This window comes from Dryas octopetala, chromosome 4, assembly GCF_963921425.1.
Source record: "Dryas octopetala chromosome 4, drDryOcto1.1, whole genome shotgun sequence".
In the NCBI taxonomy this organism is placed as follows: Eukaryota; Viridiplantae; Streptophyta; class Magnoliopsida; order Rosales; family Rosaceae; genus Dryas; species Dryas octopetala.
In genome coordinates, this window is record NC_141369.1 from 1,712,197 (window position 1) to 1,739,555 (window position 27,359).

The following is a 27,359-nucleotide window of genomic DNA, read 5'->3' on the forward strand; positions in this document are numbered from 1 at the left end:
AATCCATTGAGGAAGGCAAGATGTGTATCACATATGAGCCATCAGGAGGGTGAAGGGCCTTCAAATAATGTCCAAAAAGAAGGGCCATCTCAGCAGGACAACTTTGAGGGTCCATATGAATATGACAACTTTGAAGGTCCATCTCAGCAAGCCACTCAAGGTCCATCCCAGCCTCAGCCATCCCAATCTTGTGGAGACCCCCAACAACAAGCCCAACCTTATGGAGACCCCCAGCCTCAGCAAGCCCAACCTGGCACCAAGAAGGGCAAGAATAAGAAGCCCAAGACTGCAAACCAGCTATTCAGGGAGAAGTGTTTGAACTTGCAGAGGGCCACATTTGGATGGTTGGATTGATGATGTTAAGACAACCAGTCATTTTTTGAGAACTTTGATATGGGTGGCAGACAATTGTCAAGATGATGTTGGTTTTAGGCTCATTTTGTAAAACTTGCATATTGCCATGTTTTGTGTACTTTGTAAGCAGGTGTAGATGTTTGGATGTCTTGTGTTGGTTTTAGGCACATTTTGTAAAACTTGCATATTGCCATGTTTTGTGTACTTTGTAAGCAGGTGTAGATGTTTGGATGTTTGGTTTTAGGCACATTTTGTGAACCTTGGAAGGCTTGTGTTGCTTTTCGGATGATTGTATGCAGGGTATGCAGGGGTTGCAATATATAATGTCATATTACTGCAAAATTCATGTCCATTTATTTTCACAGAAAATCTATGTCAATTTATTTCAAATAGGATCAACCATTAATTCATGTCAATTTACTGTCCAAACCCATGCCAATTCACCTTAGTTTTTCATACTATTCATAATCATATTCATGTCGTTTTCAATTGGCATTTGATTTCCAATTGACATTTGACTGCTAAGTAATTGCCATATGAGATGTCAATAATCTGAACTGCAGTTTCATTTCCAATTGGCATTTGATTTCCAATTGACATTTGACTGCTAAGTAATTGCCATATGAGATGTCAATAATCTGAACTGCAGTTTGATTTCCAATTGGCATTTTATTTCCAATTGACATTTGACTGCTTAGTAATTGCCATATGAGATGTCAACTGTTACATTACGGAATGTAAATTACTGCATTGATATAAATAATTCTTACACCCTTAATAGCATAATAACCAACAAAATTCCCCAGGAGACAACCATACATTGTCAATTTCATTACAAACCCAGTTGGATATTTTCCATACTTATGCCCTTAATAGCATAATAGCCAAGAAAATTGCCCAGGACACAACCAGGGCAACCCACAAGCGCTTTTCTCTAGCATTCTCTCTTTCAACCATTACTCTAGGACCCTCAATACCATTAAGCCTTCTCCGCAACCCATTGATCACATCCCTTGAACGATCGCACATCTTTGGATCCAGCCACACGAAAAAACCACAACCCGTGTTTTTCTGCAAACCCAACCATTATTATCTCTAACTAAATTATTAAACATAAACCATGAACCAGAATCAACCCATAAATCTCACCCCACTCCACTTTGGACACCCATGAAACCTCCTCCCTGGATTCAAATCTGTCCAGGAGGTGGATATTCGTGCAACCAATCCACAGTGGCAGCGCAGTGATGATTCACCATCAGCATCTTCGTTGTGCGTCCTGCTCTGGTAGCTTCGATGGCTGCTGCTTCGACTCATTTTGAAGAGAAGAGAAAATTGATGAGGGAGAGAGGTAAGCTCGAGCTGAGATAAAGAGATGGGGATTTGAGGAGATAAAGAGGGCCAGCTGAGCTGGCATCGGGTGGGTCCCACATGTGGGTATGTGGCATTTGGGGGCTGTCTAGGTGGAAAAGGCTGGAATGCTGAATGGTCCAGGGAGGTCGAAATGACCAATTTACCCTGCCACATCAGCAAAATAGACGGAAGTTGAGACGGAAATTGGACGAAGGGGTACATTAGACTAACGTTGTAACTGTTAGGGGGTAAATTGATAAAATTAATAAGTCAGGGGGCACATTAGGAATGGGATCATAGTTCAGGGGGCAAAAAACATAATAAGCCAAGAAAAAAAGCCAAAACTCCTACAAATAAAAAAAGCCAAGCATTTAATTCACTGTATCAGTTCCGTAACTTCCGTTTTTATTTTATCCTTTTATACGTTCAACAATTTGATGGAATTTTAGACAAGTTAAAATATCACAAAACATTGTAAACCAGGGTTCCTTGACAAATCCAAAAAAGAAGATAAAATTGAAAGACCAACAAAATTGAAACTTTTATAATGTTATTAACTATGGAAAAAATTAAAAATAAAAAAACATTTTGGAAGTATGGATGATAAAAGCCTATTTTTCCTTCTTGATATATGAAAAATGATTCACATTCTTGAGATTTGCAGAGGAACTGTTGCTTCCAGGACTTCATCCCTAATGTAAGAACCATGAAGCTTTTCCAGTCTACCAAGTTTCTCTAAGAGATGCTTCTGGCAGTTTTCAGCAGCCATAACTCCTGCTGAGTAAGCTCCATGAACAGATCCTTGGTGGTCCATGCTAACAGCTTCCCCTCCGAAAAAAAGGTTACCCAAGGGTGCTCGAAGCCTATCGTATGTATCTCCAGGCTTTCCAACCAGATCCAACGAGTAACATCCAAGAGAATTTAGGTCTGTTCCCCAACGTGATACAAGATATTGAACCTGTTACAGAGAGACCAACCAAAGGTAAGTCCATGATTTTGGCATCAACCGACTCCTGATCACCATAAGAAGTAATTTTATTCCATTTGCTGTTAATTAGATCATATCCTGGACTAAGAAGGTATGTTTACAGTTAAAAATCTGAGTCACTATTGTCTGTTGTAAATGGTACAAGGTTGAGAAAATATGTGGAAATAATCTTACTGGCTCAGTTGCATCAGGTAACATCTTCTTGAGCTGTGACATCACAAAATTAGCAGCCTCATCATCAGTTAGTTTTTCAAGGTCATATGCAAACCTTCCAGCAGCCATATAGACGAGGACAGGGTGGCCTGTGGTCTTGTGAAGATTGAGAAAATAACCACATCCATAAGAAGTTGGTGCAACAATGCCTAAGAGCTCTACATTTGGCCAGAAAACTTCTTCAAATCGTAAAGCAATTTTGTTTTCATTGCCCACCCCAAGATCAGAAATTGCATCGACCTTCCACTCAGGCAACTTTGGTTCAAACTCAATCAACTTGGCTTTAAGGATCCCAAGGGGTACTGTTATAATAGCAGCATCTACAATGAAGTTTCTTCCATCCTCAATTGTGACCACCACCTTATTACACCCATTTAATATCTTTGTAACCCTGCTTATCAAGATTCACAAACGAATTCAGACCAAAAAGAAGGATTCATAAAAGAATTAAACTTTATTCTTCCCTGGAAACATGTGTATTTATTTATTTATCTACTTTACTTTTGTGAACCTCAAAAAGGATATGTTCACAAAAGGATTGATAATACTTACTAGAAACCTGAATTTGTCTTGCAAATTTGCAATAAACATTGCAACAACAACAATATTCTTATACTTGATAGACTCGATCAAAGCCAAGATAAAATTTTAAAATTATTTATGGTTGCACAGCAACAATTATATTGTCAGCTTAGCAAAAAACTTATGAAAGCTGGGATAAAATTCTAAAAGTAAATTATGGTACTGCCATGGATGTCAGAGACCCCAGGGGTGCAAGGTTTTTTTATTCATTACACAATAAGTGGGTTTAACATAGGGCATGCAAAGATAAGGATTCAAGTAAGAGTACAAATAATAGCCTAAAATGTTTGTATCATTCTTAGAAACCATTTTCAATATCATGAACAGAGGAAACAACCATTCCGATTATTTATTCATCCACCCGCCAAAACAGTGTCATAACCGATGCATGATGTAGAAATTAGAGCATCAAAACCCAAATCAATCAGCAATGAGTGGAGAGACCCAGGACATTATATATTGCAGGGCAAGGCTTTACACTCCTGATGTGGGATTACTCTCAGCACGCTCCCTCATATGTGGCATGACTTTAGTTAAACACGTGAACAACTTATACTAGGTGACATGAGAGCACGTGCGGCCATTTGGTATGACACGTGGATTGTCTGCTCTGATACCATCATGAAGTATGACGATCCTACCCAAAACCAATTGGCAACGGGTGCAGAGGCCTATGACATTATATATTGTAACTTTTTAAGGCAAGACTTCACATTCCCAATGAGGGAATATTCTCAACACACCCCCTCACGTGTGGTGTGACTCGAGCCAAACACATGATCAACTTATATTTGGTGATGTGGGAGATCATATTATCGTTAAGGCTGACACATGGATTGTGTGCTTTAATACCATGTAGAAGAATGAACATCCAACCAAGAACCAAATGGCAATAGGTGGAGAGACCATTGGGTAAAACATCCAACCAAAACATTTTGTAAGCCAAGACTTTACACTCTGATGTGGAATTACTCTCAACACATCCCCTAATGCATGATGTGACTTGAGCCAAACACGTGGACAATTTATATTGAGTGAAATGGTAGCATATGTGGCCATTGGGCTTGACACGTGGGTTGTCTGCTTTGATACCATGATGAAGTATGAGTATCCAACCCAAAGCCAATTGATGATGAGTTTCAATTAACATTGGGCGAAGAGACTCTAGATATTATATATTTTAAGGCAAGGCTTTACACTCACAATGCAGGATTACTCTCAACATAGGACAACATTTAGAGCTTTGAGGCGAAGGTTATCATAATGAAACTCGTGAGTGATTTGAAAGTTAAAAAAAGGATTGTAAATTAGATAACAAACAGTTCGGAAATGAAAATTGTTAGAAGATAAAAGAATTTAGGCAACAATGGAGATGTGCAGAAAAAGCTTTATTATGGGTTGTTTGCAGTGAAAGAAATAGTAAAATTTTTAAAGAAAACAATGGAGAAATTGAAATAATTTGGAGAAGGAAACCATATCGTCAACAATGAAGGAAACCCAACTTCCCAAATCATTTTAGCCCAACCCTAATTTGATAATTTGAGACCCTAATTCAAATGAGCAGCCCTAAACCCCACAGAAGGGTCTCACAGGTCCTGTGCTGACCAATACACCCTTTAAAAATTTGCCAAACGAAAGCCTTAATAGACATAACAGATGAGACAATTTAAAAACATGGGATGAAGTCTGGGGGGCAAAGTGAGACACGGGCTATAATTCAGGGGGCATGGTTATAATTAAGCCTAAATATTTTTATATTAGCGTGTAAGATAGGTAAGTTTCAAAACTTTAGTCTTATTCTGTTATACTAGCCTCTTGCCAGCTGCTACCGCTAGTTCAATGTGTCAGAGACTGATGCTTTTCCTTATCTTTTTTTTTTTTTTTTTCAATTGGTATATTTATTGCGAAGGACTCGTTGTTAGTGATAAATTGGTAGCTGTATGCAAGGGGCTGGTATAAGAGATATTAAGAAAGTGGTCGGCATAGCAGATTCAGGTCTAAATATCCTTTTAGGGAGACAATAGTTTAAAGCATGAGCCCAAAACCAGCTTCTATCTTTATATAATAATATAGAATTATATATTTAAAAATATTCTATTGCAGAATGAAATTTTGGATTGGATATCCAAATCTGTTGCATCATTGTCCAGTTGCGTCATTCTTGTGGGGACGATTGTTAAGAGGGAAGAGTTGGCAATTTTGTGGGAGAGAGTCTGATCCTGGGCTTCCCTCTTGGGTTCTGTTTCTTTGGAGTTTAGAGATTATTCAGTTTTGCGATCATTATTCAATTTTGAGGTCATTATGGTAATTGGCTTTGTTAATGATCTGTTTAGTTGCTTGTACTGTAAGTTTTTATCTTCAGTGTTAATGGATATCTTATCCACGATGTTGTACTCACTGTTTTCTATTAATAAAAGTGTGTTTCTTATCAAAAAAACAAAAATTATCCACATCTGTTAGGATTTGGAGATGGAGTGGAATTTACAAATCCAAAGGATATTTGGATTGGATTGGGTTTTGATTAACAAATTGGAGTACAGTTACCTCTAATATGATTCAAACCCAATTTGTTTACAGGTCTACCAACTAGCTAGCCCACCATCATTCTAGGAATCACCCAGTACATTCAAACAAGCGGAAAAGCCCAAATATAAAGGAGCCTCACCCTAATTGTAGTTCCAAAGAAACAAAAATAAAAATATTTTACATAGAAAACTTGGGAAGCTTACCACACATTGTTTTTTTTGTTATTTGAAACCCAGAAATCCCCCAGGCGAACCCGACTTCGAAACTGGGGCCTCTCGCTAAACCCTACAATCTTTGGGAGGTAGGAAACTCTAGCAAATAGCTAGATAGGTACTTTTGAGGAATCAAACCCCAGGCCATATAGGAGCAACTCCAAACGAAGTGATATATCTGGTTACCCAAATCTATGCAACATAGTTTGTCAAGGATTGAAGAAACTGACTTCAGAATTTTGAAAACGAATGGTGGCAGAAAGGGTTAGAGACAAGGGGCACTAAAAATAAAAAATAAGAAATTCATGGTAAAGATGATGTAGTTCCACTTTAATATAAATCTTTGACCTTATCTAAGGGTTTATATGTCGCTTACAACCCCAATGGCATCTTGTCAAATTTTTGTTTGAATATCCTCCAATACCCAACCAGCTCACATAAATGCATTTTGTCAATTATAGTACAAGCACACGTACCTGTGATTCAAACGTACATCAATATCTTTTGCAAGAGCCTTTATTATGGGGTCATAACCTTGCACCATAAGTCCATGACCACCAGATAGGACATTCTCCTGTACAATAAGAAGTACCCTCAACTGTGTAAGCCTTCACCAATAGGTAAATCAAAGATACCTAGACTAAAAAATTTGCATCCAACCAGTAATTATGTGACCCAACACAAAACCTCCAACAGTGATACAGCTATTTATCAAGATAATAAAGATTATTTTTCTTAAACTCACAAATACATCCACTAACATTGATGATATCCCACAGTTGGGTGGGGGAGGGGGAGTATTTATTCATTATCACACCAAAACATTAAATTGGCACTAAAAGACTGAAATGAGCAACAATGGCCAGGACTGAATTTGGGGCAAAATGGAATAAGAGGCTTCAGCGTTTGGACTTGCTCCTCAGAACAATATGTTTAATCATTCAAACCAGAACATTACGTGATTAATAAATTTGAGTGAGTTATTTTTATTGGATTCATCTAAACTTTAGGCAACTCAGGGGTAAAGTCACTCTATGCCAAGTAGCTTACTAGCAGAATTGTTATAGAGATTCAAGTACTAGTGGCAGCAATCCTATGGAGAACAGGAAAAAAAAGAGGAATTTGAAAAGTGTGTCCTTTGCCTGAATGGTGGGGAGTCTGGGGACTTCAAGAGCTGATAACAATATAAACATATAAACTAGTAAAATTTTCGAAAGACCAGCTACGTGAGGGTAATTACCCTTGCATATACATGCACAGTAAGCCTGACTGATAATTAAATACTACTCATTCCTGATTAACAAACTGTTACCCAAGCTATTTACTAAAACTGCACTTCAACACCAGATCAATTTTATCTACAGGCATCAATTGTAAGGAGGTCATCCACGAAGAATTAATTACTAAAGTTTAGATAGTGTACATACCTGATCCCAGTTTTTCAGTGATATCATATCTGCATCTGCAGCAAACCAAGCTTCCATTCGACACATGTACCATTGCAACACTTGATGCGCAAGTCCTTTTTGTCTGCAGAAAGTGGAAGTTAAATCAGTAAGACTAACATATCCAACAATTGAAGTATAATACAGTAAAATGTGTTCTAATTTACTTCATTTCCCATACCTTAATTCTGGATGCCTATCCAACACAATAGAAATTGCTTGAAGAACAGACATGTCATCAGTATGCTCATTCCTTACTTTCCCGGTCTAAAGAAATAAAACAAGAAAAAACAGTTTGCAAATTTCCACAGAGCTGGATTCATAATTACAACAAACAAAAAACGAAAACAGAAATTACTTGTATGATTCTACCTCTTTGAGAATTTTCTTGAATGTATCACCTACTTCAATGACCATCTGCTGAGGAACTTGATGGCCGTCCATATCAAAAAGTGCATAGCTGAAAGAACATCCAGATATTCAAGACAAGACTGAATACACAATAAACTGTAATTATAAATGAAAATATCATTACTCCATGGGCTGGAAGATACAAATTTGAAGTATACAAAAAGTAAGCCATGGATTCAATTTGTTCTGTCACCTTACAGATGAAAATTACTAAACATTTTAATTTGACGAATTACTTTATGGGCTTATATGAAGGCACCAATTTTACTTCTAGTGACATGGAATGGAATTTTCCAAAGGTTGAAAACACCTAAACATTTAAATCCACTAATTATTTCAATTAGACAATAATTTGGATCACAATATTTAAATTTCATGTTTTGCAAGAAAAGAAAAGCGCTTTTACTTCTAGAAACTTGTGCTGAACACCATTAAGAGCATAAATCTCAAGTTCAAACAGAAAAATAGTAATGTAAAAATCAATAATATGATTACCTTTCCAAATCATGATCATACAACACAGAGTTGTCACCACTGGTACGATATAAAGTAAGTCCTAGGCGGCGTATCAGTGGAGCCAAGGGATTCTCATTGCAAACACCATGTAGCCTGAAAAGTATATTCAAGAAAGAACTAGTTAATAAGCCATCAACCAAAGTTGATTCTTCTTCGGTTCTGTAGATGCAAAGAACAAAAGTGATGGTATGTAACGTATCACAAGCTGCTCTGCTTAAAGAATATGTAACAAGTAGAACATAAGACAAAAGAACTATAGGAAACACATATAGAATGGGGAAGAAGGAATTTCTATGACTAACAAGTAACTCATTGTTGGGAACAATAAACCCAGAAAAGGTGACCAACACCTTCGGAGAATCTGCTTAAGTGACGATGATTTTTTATTTTCTGTTTTACATTAAATTTTTTCATGTTGCATCATTTGTAGAATTTTATGTGATGCAATAGTGAGTAATCTCAATCAAGCAGCAGAAAAAAATTGAAAATAAAGCAAACAAGAACAGGCAAATTAAACAATAAAGCATAAATTAATGTCATAGGAACCAAAGCACTACCTATGGGAAATTTGTTTATTGACATGTACAACTACCCAATGAATTTGTACTGCTAACAAGCACAGTAGAATTGCCAAAAAAAACAAAGGGGGTCCTGAATTCCTGAAAATTCAAGGGAACTGAACTGGACTTACCATGATGCTCCCATATCTACTGGACAACCAAATGAGTAGTCAGTATGAATACGGCCACCAAGTCTATCGCGCGATTCAACCAAGATCACCTGAAAAGAATGATGAAAATAAAGCTAAGCCATTGTTGAAAGCAAGGTACAATATTCCAATGACCCATCAGGGGTTGATTTTAAATTTTGACATGTTTAGATATTTACCTTAAAAGATGCATCATGGAGTATCCGTGCAGCAGCAGTGCCTGATATGCCACCACCAATAACAATAACAGAAGGGCATGCATTGTGTTGTCTCTCAATGTGAGAGGAAATAGAGCCTAGTCATCACAAATACAGATACTATGAGCAAGGGCAACGAATATTCCTAAAAAACAAGGACAATTCAAAATGTCCAAAGCAACATTGAATTACGAGAGATGGGTAGCATACCTTGAAGGCAATCAGTGGAAAATGAATCTTTGGGGTCCATTGGCAACGTTGTATATGTACGGAATGGAGTTGAATTGAATAGAATGAAACAGTAAGGAATTAGATTAGATTTGAGTTTGTTTAGGAGAAGGGTGTATAGGAATCTTGGAGACTAACTGGAAAGAATGATAGAGAATGAAGATGAGAAGGCCGGCAATGAAGCGGCTGAGATTGTTGGAAGAAGAACGACAACGCAGCTTCTCAAACCAGCTCATGTCATTTATCATGTCACATATGCTCTCACCACTCACCACTACCACCACCCCAAACACTTGGATTTCGCCAGAAAACAAGAACTGGACAACCAACAGAAAACCAAACAGTGGATTGGAAAATTGGATGAAGCCTAATTACAATAAATAATGAATTATATAAGGAAAAAATTGACAGACAATGAACCTCTGGCCTTTCCCTTTTCTGGCCTACAGACAATAAACCCAAAGAAGAAGACAACCCCAATTGCCTGCCAATGGCAATGGCCAATGGGGATATTTTGGGTATTTCCAAGACTCAAGATCAGATCCACCAACTTCCCAGCTGGCTCCGAACGGTTCAAAGTCTATCAGGCAGTTATGGCCAAAAAAAGAAAACAAAACAATCTGGATGTTGGCTACTTGGCTGTATTAATTTATTGTTGTTTTCTTTTTTTCCTATTTGTTCAAGAACAATAATTTATTTTATTAAATTATTAATGGAGGCATGGAGCATGTTAACCTCACGGACTCAAGACTCAAGAGTCATGGCTCATTTTTTCACACACATTGGCCAGCCGCCTTTAGTTTTTATTTGTTTTTTTATCTGGGCCGCCTTTGATTTTCATGAGTCATGAATCATTGAATTCCACTACAATAACACATTGGCCAGCCGCCTCTAATTTTCATAGATTTTGTGAAGAAAAGGTGGAAGAATTCGTTGTTTTATATGCTTGAGAAAACTGAAGTATATATAATGTTGGAGCAAAAAATCATATGCTAAAATCCTACTTGCCTAAGATAATAGAGACCTAGTTCAAATTGATTACTTAATTATAATTTTAAATATCTAAATTATTAATTCATAAATGTGGAGTAATTATGATTTTATATTACATGTATTCATCCCTATAGCAATTATTAAGCATTATCTCAATCAATTAAAGGAATAACTAAGAGAGGAAAAAAGAGTCAAACATAGGATGAAAATCCAGCATGTTCTCCACTCCATCTTCTCAGTCCAAAATCCCAAAAATCACATGATTTCCTCCAACTATGCACATTCTCAGGCCTAGAAGCATGGAAGAAAATCATGAGATCAGTTGAGAAAGTTACTATAAAATCCTATGGGAGTCACTTGGAAAAGGTACGTTGAAATCATTTTAGAGACTTGAGAGCTTTTTTGTTCTGACTTTGGCATTGGAGAGTTTTTTGCAGGTAAACCCCACCCGTCTTCGAGGAGGAGAAGTTTTGACAAGTCAAGCAAGAAGATATAGTCGTTCAATTCGCTCCATGTCAGACGTTCATGCATCAATCCTAATTATTTGACTAAATTTTTCTTTGAGAAATTTCGGGTTCAACAGTTGGCACCGTCTGTGGGAAAGATATTTCCAAAATCAAGCAAAGCTGCGAGAACAATGACTGAGTTTATTATCTCGAGGATATCGACCTGAGCTCAATCCAAGATCCATCACTTGTCGCCTTAATCGAAAGAATAGCCGAGAAAATTAAAGAGGTTACAAACAAGATCAAATTAGGGAAGCAATTCCTTTCCCTATTACTTTGAGGCCCTGTTTGTTGTTTCCTATTCCGCTTAAAAGTATTGTTTGGTTGCACTTTTCCTTGAGAAGGAAACGGAAAAAAATAAATTGACTAGAAGTCTGACTCCTAAAGAGAGAAGGAATTGCAATAACAAGAGGGGGTGGTATTGCAATTCCAACCAACTACACGGAATGCAAATTAAACGATGTTGTCACTGAAAAAAAAAAAAAATTATTGAACCTCACCCCTACAAAGTCGACGAGTATAAAAGAGAAGCGATACAACATTCGCGCGCAACCCTGTTCTTCCTCGAACTATTTGCCGTCAAGAATCTTCAACCTTGAACTTGCTAGCTTGTCGATCGAAGTCGTCATAAGGAAACGAGTATGACTTCTTACATCCATCAACAATTTATTCTTTTGGATTATTATCTTGTGAAGTTTGCTTCCTCTGTCTTGCCTTATTTTTTCTGCAACTCTACTCTGAAACTTGTGATGGAGAAGAAGATGATTTATGTTTTAGCTGTTCAAAAGCTCTTAATTAAATATTTTATTTTTTCTTGGTTATTATTTGTTAACTTTGCTTTTTCTTTTTTTCTTTCCCCTTTGGGTTTGTTATTTTGTTTGTGTTTTAGCTATCCAAAATTTCTTGAATGATTGTTGATATATTTTTAGCTATGATTCACGTTTTTTATATTATATAGGCTATGTGTATTTTTTAATATAACCTTTCACGTTTTTTTACAAACAGGGCCTATGATTGCTTCTAATACTTTAACATGTCTAATATAATTCTTGTTGCACTATTATATATAATCATTTATTATTGTATTGCTATTTCATTTTGTTTGACGTAGTTCATTATAAATTATGTGATTTTAATAGAAGAAATGAGTTATACTTATTACTGTTATTAGTTTCTTATTGGGTCTTGATTTGGTTTTGTATTGCAGTCATGGCACATAGAATTTTAGACAGAAGAGAGAAAATCATTTTTGCACTGTCAATCATGATGAATGCATTTAATCTTATGTGTATGTTGTGCCTTACCGTAGAGAGACATTATAGAAAATACTTATTGAAGGAGCATCCTGCTAATAAAGATTTCTTACGGAATGACCATCTTAGTCGATTAATTTATACAGACGATATGACACGTGTTGACCAATTAAGATTGAATAGGCATACTTTCGATAAGTTGTGCTCAATGCTTCGTACTACTGGGAAATTAAAAGATTCAAGGCATGTTAGCGTAGATGAAATGGTTCATCATGAAAAAAAATAGGATGCTAAAGTTCAATTTTCTGAGATCCGACGAGACTGTTAGTAGGCACTTTCATTCAGTATTGAATGTCGTCCTTCGGTTACATAGGAGCCTACTAAAATCACACGAACCAATTCCTAATAACTCCACAGATGAGAGATGGAAATGGTTTAAGGTCTATAACATTGTCTTAGTTTAATTTTCTTACATTTTGTAATTTTGTACTTGTAATAATTAATATAAACTTTTTTCTTTTGTAGAACTGTTTAGGAGCGCTAGATGGTACTTATATTAGGTTGAATGTGCTTGAGGCTGACAAGGCTAGATATCGAACTAGAAAGAATGAAATTGCAACAAATGTCTTATGAGTTTGCTCTCATGACATGCAATTTATATATGTTTTACCGGGTTGGGAAGGCTCGTCAGTTGATTCTCGAGTTCTTCGAGATGCTATGAATAGAAGGAACGGTTTAAAAGTACCAAATGGTAAGCTATACCACTAAGTTCTATCATTTTGTTTTTCAATTTTATTACAAAAATTAAGATTGTATAAAAAAAAACAAATTGACTATTATTTTAGGCTAGTGGATGCTGGATATACAAATGGAAATAGATTGCTTGCTCCTTATAAAGGGCAACGATATCATCTAAGTGAATGGAGAGAGGGACATACCCCAAATACTCATAAAGAATTTTTTAATATGAAGCATTCTGCTGCTAGAAATGTCATCGAAAGATATTTTGGATTACTTAAACTACGATGAGCTATTCTTAGGAGCCCCTCTTTCTATTCAGTGAAAACACAATGTAAGATCATTGTTGCTTGTTGTCTTCTCCACAATCTCATAAGAAAGGAGATGCCTCTAGATCCACTAGAGAACCATGCATTGGAAGACCATATTCATCAAGTGCAAGGTGACCCAATCACTGTTGTTGAGCTATCTGACCAATGGAGTGGTTGGAGGACAAACTTAGCAATAGAAATGTTCAATGAGTGGAGAGCTAATAGGCTAGGCTAGATGGTTGCAATAGAGTCGTTAAGCTATTTGTACTTGATTATTATAAGTTTGGTATTATGAAGCATTTTTTAGTAAAGTTTTTGGAAATGTTGATGTTGCTAAATAAGCAAGAATTTGCTCCTGATCATTTTATGTATTTACAATGAAGTAATTTTCTCCAATTTGGCTTCTGTCAATTGGCCTGCAAATTATATGATTTGTATAGTTGTACAGTATGCCAGTATTAATATTGTTTTATATATTTCTTAATTTGTGATTGGTACAATGCTTATCTAATATGCTACAAAGTAAGCAGAGGATATGTGCCTCATATTCAAGGTTCCTTAGGGGTGATCATGGTTCCTTGGGATGATAATGATATAATTAGCTTCTTCTTTTTTTTGGCCACTGTGATATAATTAGCTTCTAAGTCTTATTGATTGGTGGAAAAATTTCAATGACTTCGTGGTAATAGAGGGGAGAGAGATTTTTATACTTGATCTCTTAGTAGGATATATAAGATTACGATATGGTCATATTTTGTGACAATATAGCAGTTACTATTTTGTCTTTATTTGAACATAATTTTTTATAGGCCTTTGGCTTTCGTTTTTGGGTGGGTGTTGGACTGGATAGAAGATGGAAATATTAGCAGGATTTGTGCAATTTGGTTTTGTTGGTGCAATATATTCTAATACTTTTTTTTTTTCCTTTCATTGTAAAAAGTGAATGATTATCTGGGTAAGGGGAGACAACTATTTGTTAATTGTTTCCATTAGGGACTAACATAAAAAAGTATTGTGCATGCAATATTAGGCTGTTGATATTTTTTTTGTCATATATAAGATGTTCATTAGGCTGGCTGTTGATGTTTTGGCCTTTTCAGAAATATATTACTGATCTGTGATCTTGATTTGCTAGCTTTGTTACACAGCAAAACCATAATATATACATATATTTGGTGGTCCTTTCATAATTGGTTTTTGTTTTCATTTCACTCATAATTTGTAATTGCAAATTTGCAGAATGATACTTATATGAGTTATTTACAATTTCGGTTATATTCATTGATTGAAATTTGATATTTTTTATGGACTATAACTTCTTATTTTTAGGATGAGTTCTCAATCAACTGATCAACAAAAGGGAAATGGAAAAGCCAAGCATAAGTGGACACCATTAGAGGATGAAAAACTGGTTGAAACATGGTAGAATTATGTGTTTCAGGTAAAATGAAATGTGACAATGGGTTTAAGCCAGGAACATATGCACAAATTGAAAAGTTTTTAGAGGAAAAGTTACTAGGTTCCGGAATTAAAGCAAGTCCACATATTGAATCTCGAGTTAAGACGTTGAAGAAACAATATAATGCTCTATTAGATATGCTTGCAACTAGTAGCGGTTTTGCATGGGATGAAGCAAATAAAATGGTTATGTGCGAAAAAGCATTGTTTGAAGGTTGGATGAAGGTAAAAATACTACTTATTTGTATATTTGTTACATGTACGTTTTCAAATTAACTTACTACATGTTTTGGGTTTGTTGTAGAGTCATCCAGGTGCACAAAGAATGTATATGAAACCTTTTCCACATCTTGAGAGTCTTGGACATGTCTTTGGAAAAGATCGTGCTAGTGGAAAGGGTGTAGGGGGGGCTATTGATTTTATAGAAGAATTAGATCAAAATGAGACTACAAATAATGATGGTCTGGATGATATTGATGCATCAGTTGTGACTGAACCCCATATCTCTCCATAATCAGAAGGAGAAGCTTCAAATCAGTCCATAAGGAAGAGAAAGAGGAAAAATGAGGCTTATTTATCCGGGTTCACAGAAATGGTTGGTGCAATGACCAAGACTACTGAAGCAATGGATGAACTTGTAGGATACCTTGGAGAATCTGACCCCTTGCATAAAGTTTATGATGAGGTGTCAAAAATTACTGGGTTAAGTAATCCTTCTAAGCTGAAAGCAAGTCAAATTATCATGGGTGATCCAATAAAATTAAACCTTCTTTTCAGTAAACCTGAAGGTGTCAAAAAGGAATGGGTGGAAGAGTTGCTTAGTGCATAAATAATGGCTATGTTGGTTTTTATTAAATTGTTTCTCTTGATAACTAAAATCTTTCGATGATCAACCATCTTCCTCCTAAATCTCACTGGTGGTGTCTTGGAAAAACAATGGGCCTTGGTATTAGGTGCTCCGATTTGAAGGCTGGAAAGGCTACCGACTCCCTTGGTCCGGTGGTCTGCAAATCATGAAAGGAAGAAAGTGAGGGAGAGAGAGAGAGAGAGAGAGAGAGAGAGAGAGAGAGAGAGAGAGAGAGAGAGAGAGAGAGAGAGAGAGAGTGAGGGGGAGGGCCACCGGCCTAAAGGGAGGAGAATGAGGTGGTGGCGGGGCTAGACTGCTGCTAGTGGGGATGGGACAATGGGTTTTGGCTCTTTTATTTTATTTTTTAGTTTTTTTAATTAGTTTGAAACAAAATTGAATAAATATTAAAATATTAAATAAATATAAGATTTGTTTATTAATTAATATGTCCATTATAGTCAATTTGTATTAGGATAAAGTAGGAGATTATATTTTAATTAAAGTGTTGGGGCTACTGATAAAAAAGTTGAGACTGAAGTGGCATCTAAGTGGAATATGTGGGTTTTTGACACCCCTGCGTAAAGAAGAAGATGAAGCAGCCCACTGATATGTTCATCAATTAGTTTTGTGTTTTTAGGCTTCTAAGCAATAAAATAAAAATTAGCACCATTTATGCTCTAAAATAGATTTTGATACGAAACCAATTGGTAATGGTAGATAACACCTTGACGTCTTCCCAGGTCCAATTTCATGATATTTGAAGACTTCTATTGCTTTCATTTGGGAATTTAAACTCTGCCCAAAATTGCACTCGAGTAGAAGTGAGTCACCTTCATTGTTTGGAACATAACTTTTTGGTTCGAGCTTGGATTTGGGCAAGTAACTTTTGGTTGGAAATAAAACATCCAGGGCTTTAATTGGATATATTATACTCAATTTTCTGGGTTGTTTTGGGCACTCAAATCGCATTGCAATGTCAGCTCAAGAATTCTAGCGCAAGAAGACAAAAGCTGAATTCAATATGATCAAGGCTCCAAATAAAGTAATTTGGGCATTCATCTATCTTCATAACCCTAAAAAATCATTCCATGAGAGATAAGATGGAGTAGTCTCATTTTTTTGAACTCACCAAACATTATCCCTTCATTTCCTTTTAATCCTAGCCACATATTCTACACATGACAACTCAAAAAAGACCCTTATATACCCCTTTGGACGAAATGACCTTTCACCATACACAAAAAACCCTCATTCCATTATCCATTTCATCATCTCATCTCAAAAACACACATCTCATCTTTCATCTTCCAAAACCCTAGCCTTTTCTCATCTTTCTCCATCATTTATTTTCTCCATCTTCCTTACATCAACCTCTTCCGCTCCAAAAAGCCAAACATCATCACAACACCCATCCACCAAATTCACCATCATTCTTGCAATAGGAGCTTGGAGGCACTTGGGATAAGAAGCTATTTTGGGCATCCTTTGAGGAGTGACACCCCTTGGGAGCTTGGCTTCAACATCTAGAGTTTTTTCTTTTCCCTCTTATTTCCATTTATGTTTCAATTTGTGATGTTTGTAATTAGCTTTTATGGCTAATGAGTAGTTTCTTGATTTGGCGCTAGAGATTTAGCCCTAGCCTAACTATGTAATGAATTTGTGATTTGTGAAATAATGTCTATTTGGATATATATGCTCTTATGCTAGTTTAATATATATTTTGTTAAGTAGATATGGTTGCTTCGAATCCTACATTGGAAGCTCAAGTCAGGCCATTATCTTTTTTGGCTTTAGTATTTTGTGGGAGAAGACCATACAAAATAATTGGGATAGATGCCCATTAGTTTGTGAAATTTATGAAACCAAAGCCGAAGCCCATAGAGAAGTGGAGCGCGCCAAATTTTTATGATAATATATATATATGCAAAGAATATATTTGCAAAAAAGCAGCTTGGGCTATCAAGCCAAGCTCGTGGCAAGTTTGCATGGAAAAATGGAAGGGGTTGATGGTTTACTTTAGATATCAAACTTTGTTTCAATATAAAGTTGGGGGATGAAACTCAACTTATGCTTATATATATATTTATATATAAAGAAAAATTTTGTCTTATAGGCTATGGTTGCTTCGGGTGCTACATGGGAGCTTATGCTAATATCTTATATGGCATTGAGTACCTTATAATAAATGCCCAATGGTGTATATATATTGGGGTTTGTATTATGTAAGGTTAAAAGATTCACTGTACTAAATCATAATAATACTATGTTTCTCACTAAATGAGACATGCTAGGTATGGGTCAACCACGGGCGATTGGACCACCCACTACAATTATCATTGCAATTGTGTTCATCTCAACATTGGAAAAAGTTTGGGTTCAAGCTCACTTGGCTCGATTTTATGCTCAGGCGTGTTCGTAGGTGAGTTTTTTGTTTAATTTCTGTCACTAGCCTAATGCCTTTGTTCTCTTCATGTGATACAGTGATAGGTTGTTAAATGCAACATAGGGCCTATTCTAGCTTCCGCAAGGTGCGTCACAATGAATTAGCTAGGGCGATAGCATGCGAAATGACTTAATAACAACTTCAAGGTCCTTCTTGATTGAGGACTTGAGGGACTGAAGAGAAGTGGATCGAGAACGGTGACCCTATGCCGCTAGAAAGTTCTGCTCGAAAAATTAAAACTTATTATGTCCTCATCCAAGAAGTACCTTTTGGCCTGGGAACTTAGGGGACTTCTGTTGATACCCATATTGATCGAGCAGAACTACGTGTCTTAGAAATAGAAACGACGAGTCTTGGAATCGTTATTTTACTAGACATGGGCTAAGAAAAAGGCCCAAGAGATTAGAAATTTGTTCATAGGCCCGAAAGGTATAATGGATGGGGTGAGGCCCAAGAATGGGCTCGAGACCCAAAGGACCAAGGCCCAATGGTGGGCTTGGCAACCAGTGGGCCAAGGTCGGTAAGGCTTGGTGACCCAAAGAAGCGAGCTAGGCTAGTCCAGCCTCGGCTTAGACACGGGTTAGTAGCCTGTGATGGACCATGGGTTAACCCCTATGGATACGAGCGCAAGGCCTAAGAGGGCCTTGGTGCATTGAGCGTACAAGGTTAAGGGTAGCTTAGCCTCGGCACTAATAGAAGGCCTAAGCCCGATTATATAGGCTTAGGGCTTCGCTATAAGGGAGTCTCGGAGGCCTACACCCACGGGACGCCCTGAGAGGGAGTTACTCTGGAGATGGCTCAGTACTGGTGTCGACCCACCTAAGGACCTACGGGGTCCCAGGTGGTAAGGTCCGTAGATGACTAGGGTGGAGTGAATGAGCTTCTTGCCTAGAAGGCACAGCTTGTGCGAGAGTTAGCCTAGGAAAAGGCGTGTTCTACTTGAACAAGAAGTCGCAGCCTATCATAAACTAAGAGTTACGTGGCAAGCTTTAAGGAACCCTAATTAGACAAGAACTAGGAGACCCTATAATCATTATAAATAGGGCACACTAGCCCTCATGTATAATATGCAACCTTAGCTCTCTAGACTACTCTGAAAAGATATGATTATTGACTTGAGCATTGGAGGGTCCTTGGCTGGTTCCACACTGGTGCCCCCTTACGCTTAGTGTTCTTTGTTCTAGTGTGTAGGGTAAAAGGAGAGTGACGTAGTGATCGACGAAGGCCTTGACATAATTTATGCATCAACACTATGCAATTGACAAAAACACAAAGACTAAAACCTTTACATACAAGCAATATACGTTCTAAAACTAAAAACACAAAGACTAAAGAATCCAAGAAAGATTAAAAGGTGAGAAAACTAAGAGAATAATCATTATCTTGGCCGTCCATAAGGAAGCCAAAAATCAATATTAGAAACAAACTTTGTTCTCAATGAAAGGGTTCTGCATCCTATAACACACCATTTACATAGTCTCAATCCCCAAAACTAAGTTAAAAAAATGATCCAAAACAGTAAATTAAAATATCAACATAGTCAACCAATACGGCTCCTTCATGTAAGCAACATATGCACAAACTCCTCTCTCATCGGACCTTCCAATGTCTCATTATGTTGCTTCTCCAAAATCATATTCAAAGCATCAATTTGGTCGTTGAGAGGCAAGCTCATCTTCCCCAACTAAGCAAGTATTTTCTGCCCATCTTCTGGTCCCTTAACAAAGCTTGCTGTGATAGCTTTGAGTTGTTCAATAGATTCAGCGCACTTTAGCCATTTTGTTTGAACCATCATGTGACCGTTTCCTCAATCGGTTAGTAGAGATTGTTGAAGTTCAGTTCGTTCTAAGAAAAGAAGAAGAGGAATTACTCGGTTCAACCTCGTTCTCTTCATTGTCATCAACGTTCACTTCATTGGCCATCTCAAAAGGAGTTTGAGCTTCTATCCTGGTTGCTCGATCTTTCCCAAAGATAATTTGCAATCTCTCATATACTGGAATTGATTTTTCCCGCATCCCTTCTGCATCATTGTTATGCTGCATGTACAAATACAAGCTTTCAAATCAGCTTCGATCCATGAAATATAAATGATAGACTGTAACTATAAGAAAAAAAAAAAAACAAACAAACTAACCTGTACATAAGCCTCTCATACTTCATCACTACTGAAAACAAAATGATAGTTTTCATGATCTATTAGACATTAAATACACATTATATTATACACGTACATTAACACAAACAACAAATTATACAGTTATATACTCAACAGAGCTTGTAAAAACTAGATGTTTGCTAACTGTAAACAAAATGAGGATGACCACTTTCAAATTCAATACTTTGAGCAGAGCATAACCATTACTATGGATTCAAAATTACACACCACTGCTAGTCTACTAGGAACTTACTAAATATATGAATTCAAAAAACAACAAATATGTAAATTACATTAGGACAATAGGTTGCTTGCTGCCAACAAATTATAGGAACTTACTAACCAACAAATTCAGAAAACAGTATAGGCACTTGTACTGCCTTGCTGCCAACAAATTCACAACACTAAACTACCAAAGGCTCTAAACAAATGCATCAAAAATAAATCAAACCAAGAACAAGAAGATTGGGCAGTTGTACCGCCATGATAAATGTGAGACTACGTATTTTTTTAAAGATTTATTTTAAATATTTTGAGAATTTATTTTGATTATTTTAGAAAATTTATTTGAGAAAAAGAAAGGTTTTGGGCTAATGTTTAATTTTCGTTTTAAATTGGGCTTGACCCAAAGTTGACTTTTAAAATTAGTGGGCTTTTGATTTTGACTTTGGACTTATTGGATAGGTCTCGAGTCCTCGAGTTCGTAGACACGAAGCACGCGTATATCCGAGTTATGGTTTGGGTTTTACGGACGTTCAAAGTGAGGGGCATTTTTTCGTAAAATTGCATGAAAGGGTTTTAAATACCCAAAAGTCTATTTTTTCTCTCATTATCTCTCCTCTCTCCCCTCTCTTCGATTCTCTCTCTCTCTTTCTCTCCCGCATATCTCTCTCACTCGCTCTCGTCGCCCCTACCACCTGCGCGTGAGGGCGCGTCTAGCGGCAGCTGGGGTCGGACTTTAGCTCCACCCCATCGCCGCCCCTCCTCTTCCTCACTTGGCATCGGTTCAGCCCAGAACCCCCCAAATCGAGAAACCCAGCCCGGATCCGATCAGCCCTGTTTCAGCGTTGACTCGATTTTCCGGCGATGTCGCGACCTCTCTTCACCTGGGTTGTCTTCCTCTCATCGCGGCGAGTTCAACCATGGCTCCCCCATGCTCCGACGACCTCTCACGGCAGCGGATAGAAGAATTTCAGTCCGGCGACTTTTTCGGCGAGTTCGAGCGATTCCGGCGACATTTGGCGTCGACCCAGATATCGATTTGGCTCCTCTCTTCATGCTCTTCAATTCTGTATTGGAGGATTGAGCCAATTATGAATCCATTTCAAATTCTCCTTTTTTGCAGCAGCAGCCACTGTAGCTCCGCCTTGTGTGACAGCGTTTTCTTCGTTGTTGTGACTCTTTGGAACCTCCAAAAGCTTTTCCTGGTCCGGTGGTGAGTTTTGTGGTGTTTTGTGTATTAGTTGGGGCGGGGCAGCCACCGTGTGTGGTGGCGGCAGCCCGTTTCGGTCGTTCAGCGGCCATTTGTGTTTTTGTTTGGTATTCAATTGGTTGTCTAGTCTTAACAGATACACGGGCTCGGGAAATCTTATTCCCGATGCTGTCATGCTGCCAAATTTGATATCCAAGCGTGTTTCCATCAAAGGGCAATTTGGTCTTTTCACGTGGTTGTACTGTGAGTGAAATTAGATAGATGATTGTTTGTATTGTGTGCTTGTATTGCATTGTTTGCTAGGACTTGGTAAAGTCTAGGCTTGAATCTTGATGATAGAAATGATGATGATTATGCATTGAGGTTATTAATTAGGATGTGAATGATTGATGTTGAGGTTAATAGTTGACAATTAGGCAATTGATTTGCCATAATGATTTTTTATTATTATTGGTGGGATTTGATGTGAATTTGAGGAATTATGTTTATCTTGATGTTTGGATGATTGGCGATGAAATTATTATATGATTGAGTAATTATGGATTTTATTGTGGATTATTATTGAGTATGGAAATTGAGCAAATTATTGTGGTTAGTTGTTTAAGTCATTTCACTCATACGAGCTCTAGTGAGTTTACCGGGTTGTTTGTTTGAATGACCCAGTGTACCATGGATATGGTGCAGTGTGGTTGATGTTTTGCAGGTTAAGCAGGCTGAGGATGCAGTGGGGAGAAGACGAGGCAGTGTGACCCATTTTGATTTGTGTAATTGTTTTTATACAGTGATTTCACATAAATGTTTTTGGGCTTACACTCTGATTTATTATATGTATTTATTTATTATGTTAAGTGCATGACTCATTCTTTGAAAAGGGATTTAAATGGCAAGGTTTCAGTGTGTTTATGAGCCCGAGGTTTGGAGCATTACAATAAAACTCAGCTTTTGGCTTAGAAGAAGAGCTATATAGCCTATATATATATGTACAATCATAACATTCAAAGTCAGCAACATCCATGGAACCTCTGCATTATCTTTGTTCATCACAAATCCTAAGAGTTCAACTACATGAACATAACACTTTTTTCTTCAACCGAAAGAAGGAAAAATGGAAAGCCAATTATCATGGTTCCATGCATCTAGTAAACTCAAAGAAGAAAACAAAATGAATACAATATTTCAATGGGCTGTAAGAGTTACATACCTAACTGTTGATGCAAATTTCCGTAAGAGAGATGCAACAACTTAGAAATGGTGACCTGGCTGATCCGAAGTCTTGCTGGATGATGACGTGAGATCTTCCTGTAAAAGAAACAAGATCAAAGGAGATGGACCGGTGTGGTACCAGCCAAACACGCTCCGATGATGAAGTCAGTGATGTGTGTTTGATGGTGTTTGAAAATAGGTGAGGAAGAATAAAGGATGAACTTGGGAGAATAGGAAGAACAAGGTAAATGTTCTGGGTTTATTCTCAGCAAGTTGGGTATGCTCTTGGGTGAGTGAAAGTCTTGTGTAAGTGTTTGTCTGGTGAGAGATTGATAGCCAGATCCCTGATTTTGTGCATATAAGTTGGTATATATAGGCAAAAGGGATTGTGATGAGTAAGTTACCTGCATGTGGTTGGCTGGTTGAGAAAGATCCACGGGTTCGGTCGTGAACAGTGGCGTGTACAGCTACCCACCTCCCTTGCATTCAATGCTGCATTGAATGCAAGTATGGAAGATTCAGGTGAACTGCCTCAGTAGTCATGAATGTGGGCTAGGAGGTCCCTTTTGTCAGAAGATCTTTGTCAGGTGCATTTAAGTGTGGCGATTTGTCCCAACGTGATCTTCCTTGGAATGGCGGCGGGGAGCCGAGCCGACCCGAACGCATGTCTTTATGTATATACATGAAGTCCATGTGTGATCGGATCGGACAAGGAGTTCCCAACCGAGCCGATCCAGTAGGTGGTGCCCCCTCCGAGTCGTAACCGATCGTTGCTAGAATTCGAAATGATGTTCCTTCGACGCCGAGCCGACCCGAACCGGGATGATCATGGAAAGATAAACATTGAATCCTTTGGAAGATCATCGGTTCGGATCGGACCGGGCACGAAGGACTCGGCATGGAGATCCGAACCGAGCTGACAGTGGAAGTGCCGAGCTGTGTGATGATGTGGAGGTCAAAGTTTGACCACTGAGAAGTCAAACACTGAAGTTGGGTCTGACCAACCACGTGTCCAGCCATGGTTGGCTGTTGGATCGACGTGGGTTTATCCACAAACACTAACTTCACACTAATAAACTACTCACTTCATACCCAACTTCTAGTTGTACATTATCAAACATTCCAGCAGTCAAGATAATACATTATCAAACATTACCAAATAACCTCAACAACCTGACTCAATAACTTTAAATCCAAGGCAAAAAATAACATTATCCAAGGCCAAAAATAAAAAGTGACCAAATAGTCAATTACAAGGTAACCAACAAGTTTATTGCCTAAAGTACATATACTAGAGTTTATTGTCTATTCCTAACCCACTCATTATACATTTCCACTGCCAAATTATTCCTCCAAGTTTTCCAATGATCTAAAGTTTCAATAGTCCCAATGACATCCCCATCTTGGACACCGTCAACACCTTCGGTTTCATTCAATTCATCCTCCAATGGATCAACTACCATCTCACCTCTAATAAGATTATGTAATAGGCAGCAAGCAGTAATGATTCTACATTGCGTATTTATTGGGAAAAATGATGGACTTCTCAAGATGGCTCAACACATCTTAAGTAGTCCAAAACACCGTTCAATTACATTTCATGCGGCCGCATGCTTCATGTTGAAATACCCTTGATGATTAGAAGGTTCTCTTCTATCTCTCCATTTTGACAAATGATATCGTGTTCGATCCTCTATATGGGGCAAGATATCTTTCACCATTAGTATAACCACCATCCACAAGATAGTAGTGCCCTAAAGTAAAATTAACAAAATTCTATGAATATCATATCAAAGGTTAGTATTACTACAATTAGAAAACTCTAAAATCCAATATTATCTATGAGAACTTTTAATCCGTTTGGTCTACTTATAGGATCACATAGTACCCTAGAATAAGAAGCATGCCCTTCCAAACCCGGGAACACGAATATAAACCTCATATCAGGAGTACAAACTCTCAATACATTGGTGGCAATCTCACCCTTTCTTGTTCAATATCTTGGCTTATCGTCCTAGGAGACACGAACCTTGATGTAAGTCTCATCTAAAGCCTCCAAACAATTCTATGCAATTGAAAAGACAAAACACCTAAGTAAGTTCAACTTGCATACAAATAAATTATGCAATCAATTTTGTAATATGAGATTACCTTAAACCATCTCCATCTTTCATAGACGCAATTGTCGGTTATGGGTTCTGGCGCCTTCAAAAGTCTACTTTGCAACCTTTAACACTCCACTTAAAATAGAATTGAAATATCTACTAATAGTTTCCCCTGATCGCTTGAATCAACTCCCCATTGTACAATTCTTTACATGATGCGCAAGTGTATGTAAGAATATACAAACTGTGAGACCCCGTATTTTTCAAAATCTTTATTTGGGATTTATTGTGAGATTTTAGGAATTATTTGGAAAAATAAAAAAGTTTTGAGTTAGTTTTAATTTTTAATTTTGTTTTAATGGGCTTGACCCAAAGTTGACTTTTTGTTCTAATGGGCTTTCGTTTTTGACTTTGGACCCGTTGGAAAGGTCTCGAGCCCACAAGTCCATAGAAGGTTCTCTTTTATCTCTTCATTCTGACAAATGATATCGTGTTCGATCCTCTATATGGGGCAAGAAATCTTTCACCATTAGTATAACCACCATCCACAAGATAGTAGTGCCCTAAAGTAAAATTAACAAAATTCTATGAATATCATATCAAAGGTTAGTATTACTACAATTAGAAAACTCTAAAATCCAATATTATCTGTGAGAACTTTTAATCCGTTTGGTCTACTTATAGCATCACATAGTACCCTAAAATAAGAAGCAGTCCCTTCCCAACCCGGGAACACGAATATAAACTTCATATCAGGAGTACAAACTCTCAATACAGTGGTGGCAATCTCACCTTTTCTTGTTCAATATCTTGGCTTATCGTCCTAGGAAACATGAACCTTGATGTAAATCTCATCGAAAGCCCCCAAACAATTCTATGCAATTGAAAAGATAAAACACCTAAGTAAGTTCAACTTGCCTACAAATAAATTATGCAATCAATTTTCTAATATGAGATTGCCTTAAACCATCTCCATCGGAACCCGCCAGCCGATTCCAGCATTTCCGACGATGTTTGGCCGTCAACCCAGTTATGAAAGTTGATCCTCTAGGTATGGAATTTCTTTCCCCCTTGGTTTAGTTGGTCCATTTTGAAAAATTTGAAGGTTGAATTTCTAGGGCTTGTACACACTTCGGGTTTCCCTTTGATTTTCAGATTTCTGGGTTGTTTTTGACCCATTTCAATTGAATTAAAGTCTCTAAGTTGATTTTAGGCTCAAATTGTTGATTTTTTTGTACAGGTTCACTTCACCACTGCTGCCACCGCCAGCTCCTCCACTTGTGGCAGCGGGTTAGATGGTTTTTCTAGTCAATCAGCCTTCCCAAGACTTTCAGAGGCCAATTTAAGGGTCCATGTTGATTATCCTACCTCAAGTGCAAGGTTGTCAAGTTTTAATATGGAAATGGAAGTAGGGAGTTGTCGTACCCAAGAGATTGGATTGAGATTTCAACCACATCTAGATTGATTTTAGAGTTATAAAACTAACAAACAACCTACTATGTAATATACAAAACCAAGACTAAGCATAATAGTATGTGCAAATGTGTAGTGTTGAGTTATTGTTTGGTTCATTAATGATAAGTAACACTAGAATTCGAACCTAACAAATAGAAATGCAAGAAAATTCAAGTACAAGTTAAATTCAATGATAATGAAGGATTTTGAGTTATTAGGGGTTCACATTTACCCTCCTACGTAACAAACAATGCAATTAGTGATTATACAAAATTGGATAGATTAAATTCCCTCATAACCCCCGATCAAGGTGAATTAGGGCACATTCTCTTTCATGTTATCAACTACCCCAACCAAGGTGAAAGCTAACTACCTAAGATTAATGCCATAGCAAACCCTAGGTGCATAAAGTTCTAAGGATGAGGAATCCAAACAATTCAATCAAGATGCTTTTAAATTACCATGCTCTTATATAACATGCTTTAAAAACTAAAGGTTACCAATCTGTAATTTCTACATGACAACATTTCTTATATGCATAAGTGGTAAATTCACACATACAAATCATGATCTTTAAACTAGTATAAGAGCATATATATCCAAAAAGGCATTTATATCACAAATCACAAAGTCATTACATAGTTGGGCTAGGGCTACATCCCTAGCCCCAAATCAATAAACTACTCCCTAGCCATATAAAGTACAAACAACATCAAAATATGGAAA

The 27,359-nt window shown here is 37.3% G+C and overlaps 2 protein-coding genes and 1 pseudogene across 3 annotated transcripts; 1 reads left to right on the plus strand and 2 right to left on the minus strand.

Moving 5' to 3' along the window:
- Nucleotides 1-2,229: 2,229 nt before the first annotated feature.
- Nucleotides 2,230-10,325, minus strand: PAO4 (polyamine oxidase 4). Of its 2 annotated transcripts, XM_086240678.1 has the most exons (11): nucleotides 10,155-10,325; nucleotides 9,717-10,051; nucleotides 9,489-9,604; nucleotides 9,292-9,380; nucleotides 8,580-8,693; nucleotides 8,046-8,133; nucleotides 7,855-7,940; nucleotides 7,656-7,758; nucleotides 6,705-6,802; nucleotides 2,870-3,299; nucleotides 2,230-2,665 (listed from the first exon to the last, which is right to left on the minus strand). In XM_086240678.1, exons 2-11 carry the CDS (start codon nucleotides 9,754-9,756, stop codon nucleotides 2,351-2,353), a joined length of 1,479 nt encoding a protein of 492 aa, XP_086096804.1. In that variant the 5' UTR covers nucleotides 9,757-10,051; nucleotides 10,155-10,325; the 3' UTR covers nucleotides 2,230-2,350. The 2 variants fall into 2 exon arrangements, with proteins under 2 accessions (XP_086096804.1, XP_086096803.1); XM_086240677.1 differs by having other exon boundaries at nucleotides 9,717-10,325.
- A 4,635-nt stretch (nucleotides 10,326-14,960) lies between these two features.
- LOC147286041 (uncharacterized protein At2g29880-like) lies at nucleotides 14,961-15,824 on the plus strand. Its single transcript, XM_086240121.1, has 2 exons — nucleotides 14,961-15,218; nucleotides 15,298-15,824. The coding sequence occupies exons 1-2, from the start codon at nucleotides 14,982-14,984 to the stop codon at nucleotides 15,505-15,507; spliced, it is 447 nt and encodes a 148-aa protein (XP_086096247.1). The 5' UTR covers nucleotides 14,961-14,981; the 3' UTR covers nucleotides 15,508-15,824.
- A 4,294-nt stretch (nucleotides 15,825-20,118) lies between these two features.
- Nucleotides 20,119-25,929, minus strand: LOC147286042 (uncharacterized; annotated as a pseudogene).
- Nucleotides 25,930-27,359: the final 1,430 nt, after the last annotated feature.

Coding starts and splice junctions, on each gene's coding strand:
- PAO4 (XM_086240678.1), bottom strand. CDS start 9,756: ATGGACCCCAAAGATTCATTTTCCACTGATTGCCTTCAAG. Junction 9,605..9,716: donor TTCCACTGATTGCCTTCAAG/GTATGCTACCCA, acceptor TGTGATGACTAG/GCTCTATTTCCTCTCACATT. Junction 8,134..8,579: donor TATGATCATGATTTGGAAAG/GTAATCATATTA, acceptor ATGTTCTTTCAG/CTATGCACTTTTTGATATGG.
- LOC147286041 (XM_086240121.1), top strand. CDS start 14,982: ATGAAATGTGACAATGGGTTTAAGCCAGGAACATATGCACAAATTGAA. Junction 15,219..15,297: donor TGTTTGAAGGTTGGATGAAG/GTAAAAATACTA, acceptor GGTTTGTTGTAG/AGTCATCCAGGTGCACAAAG.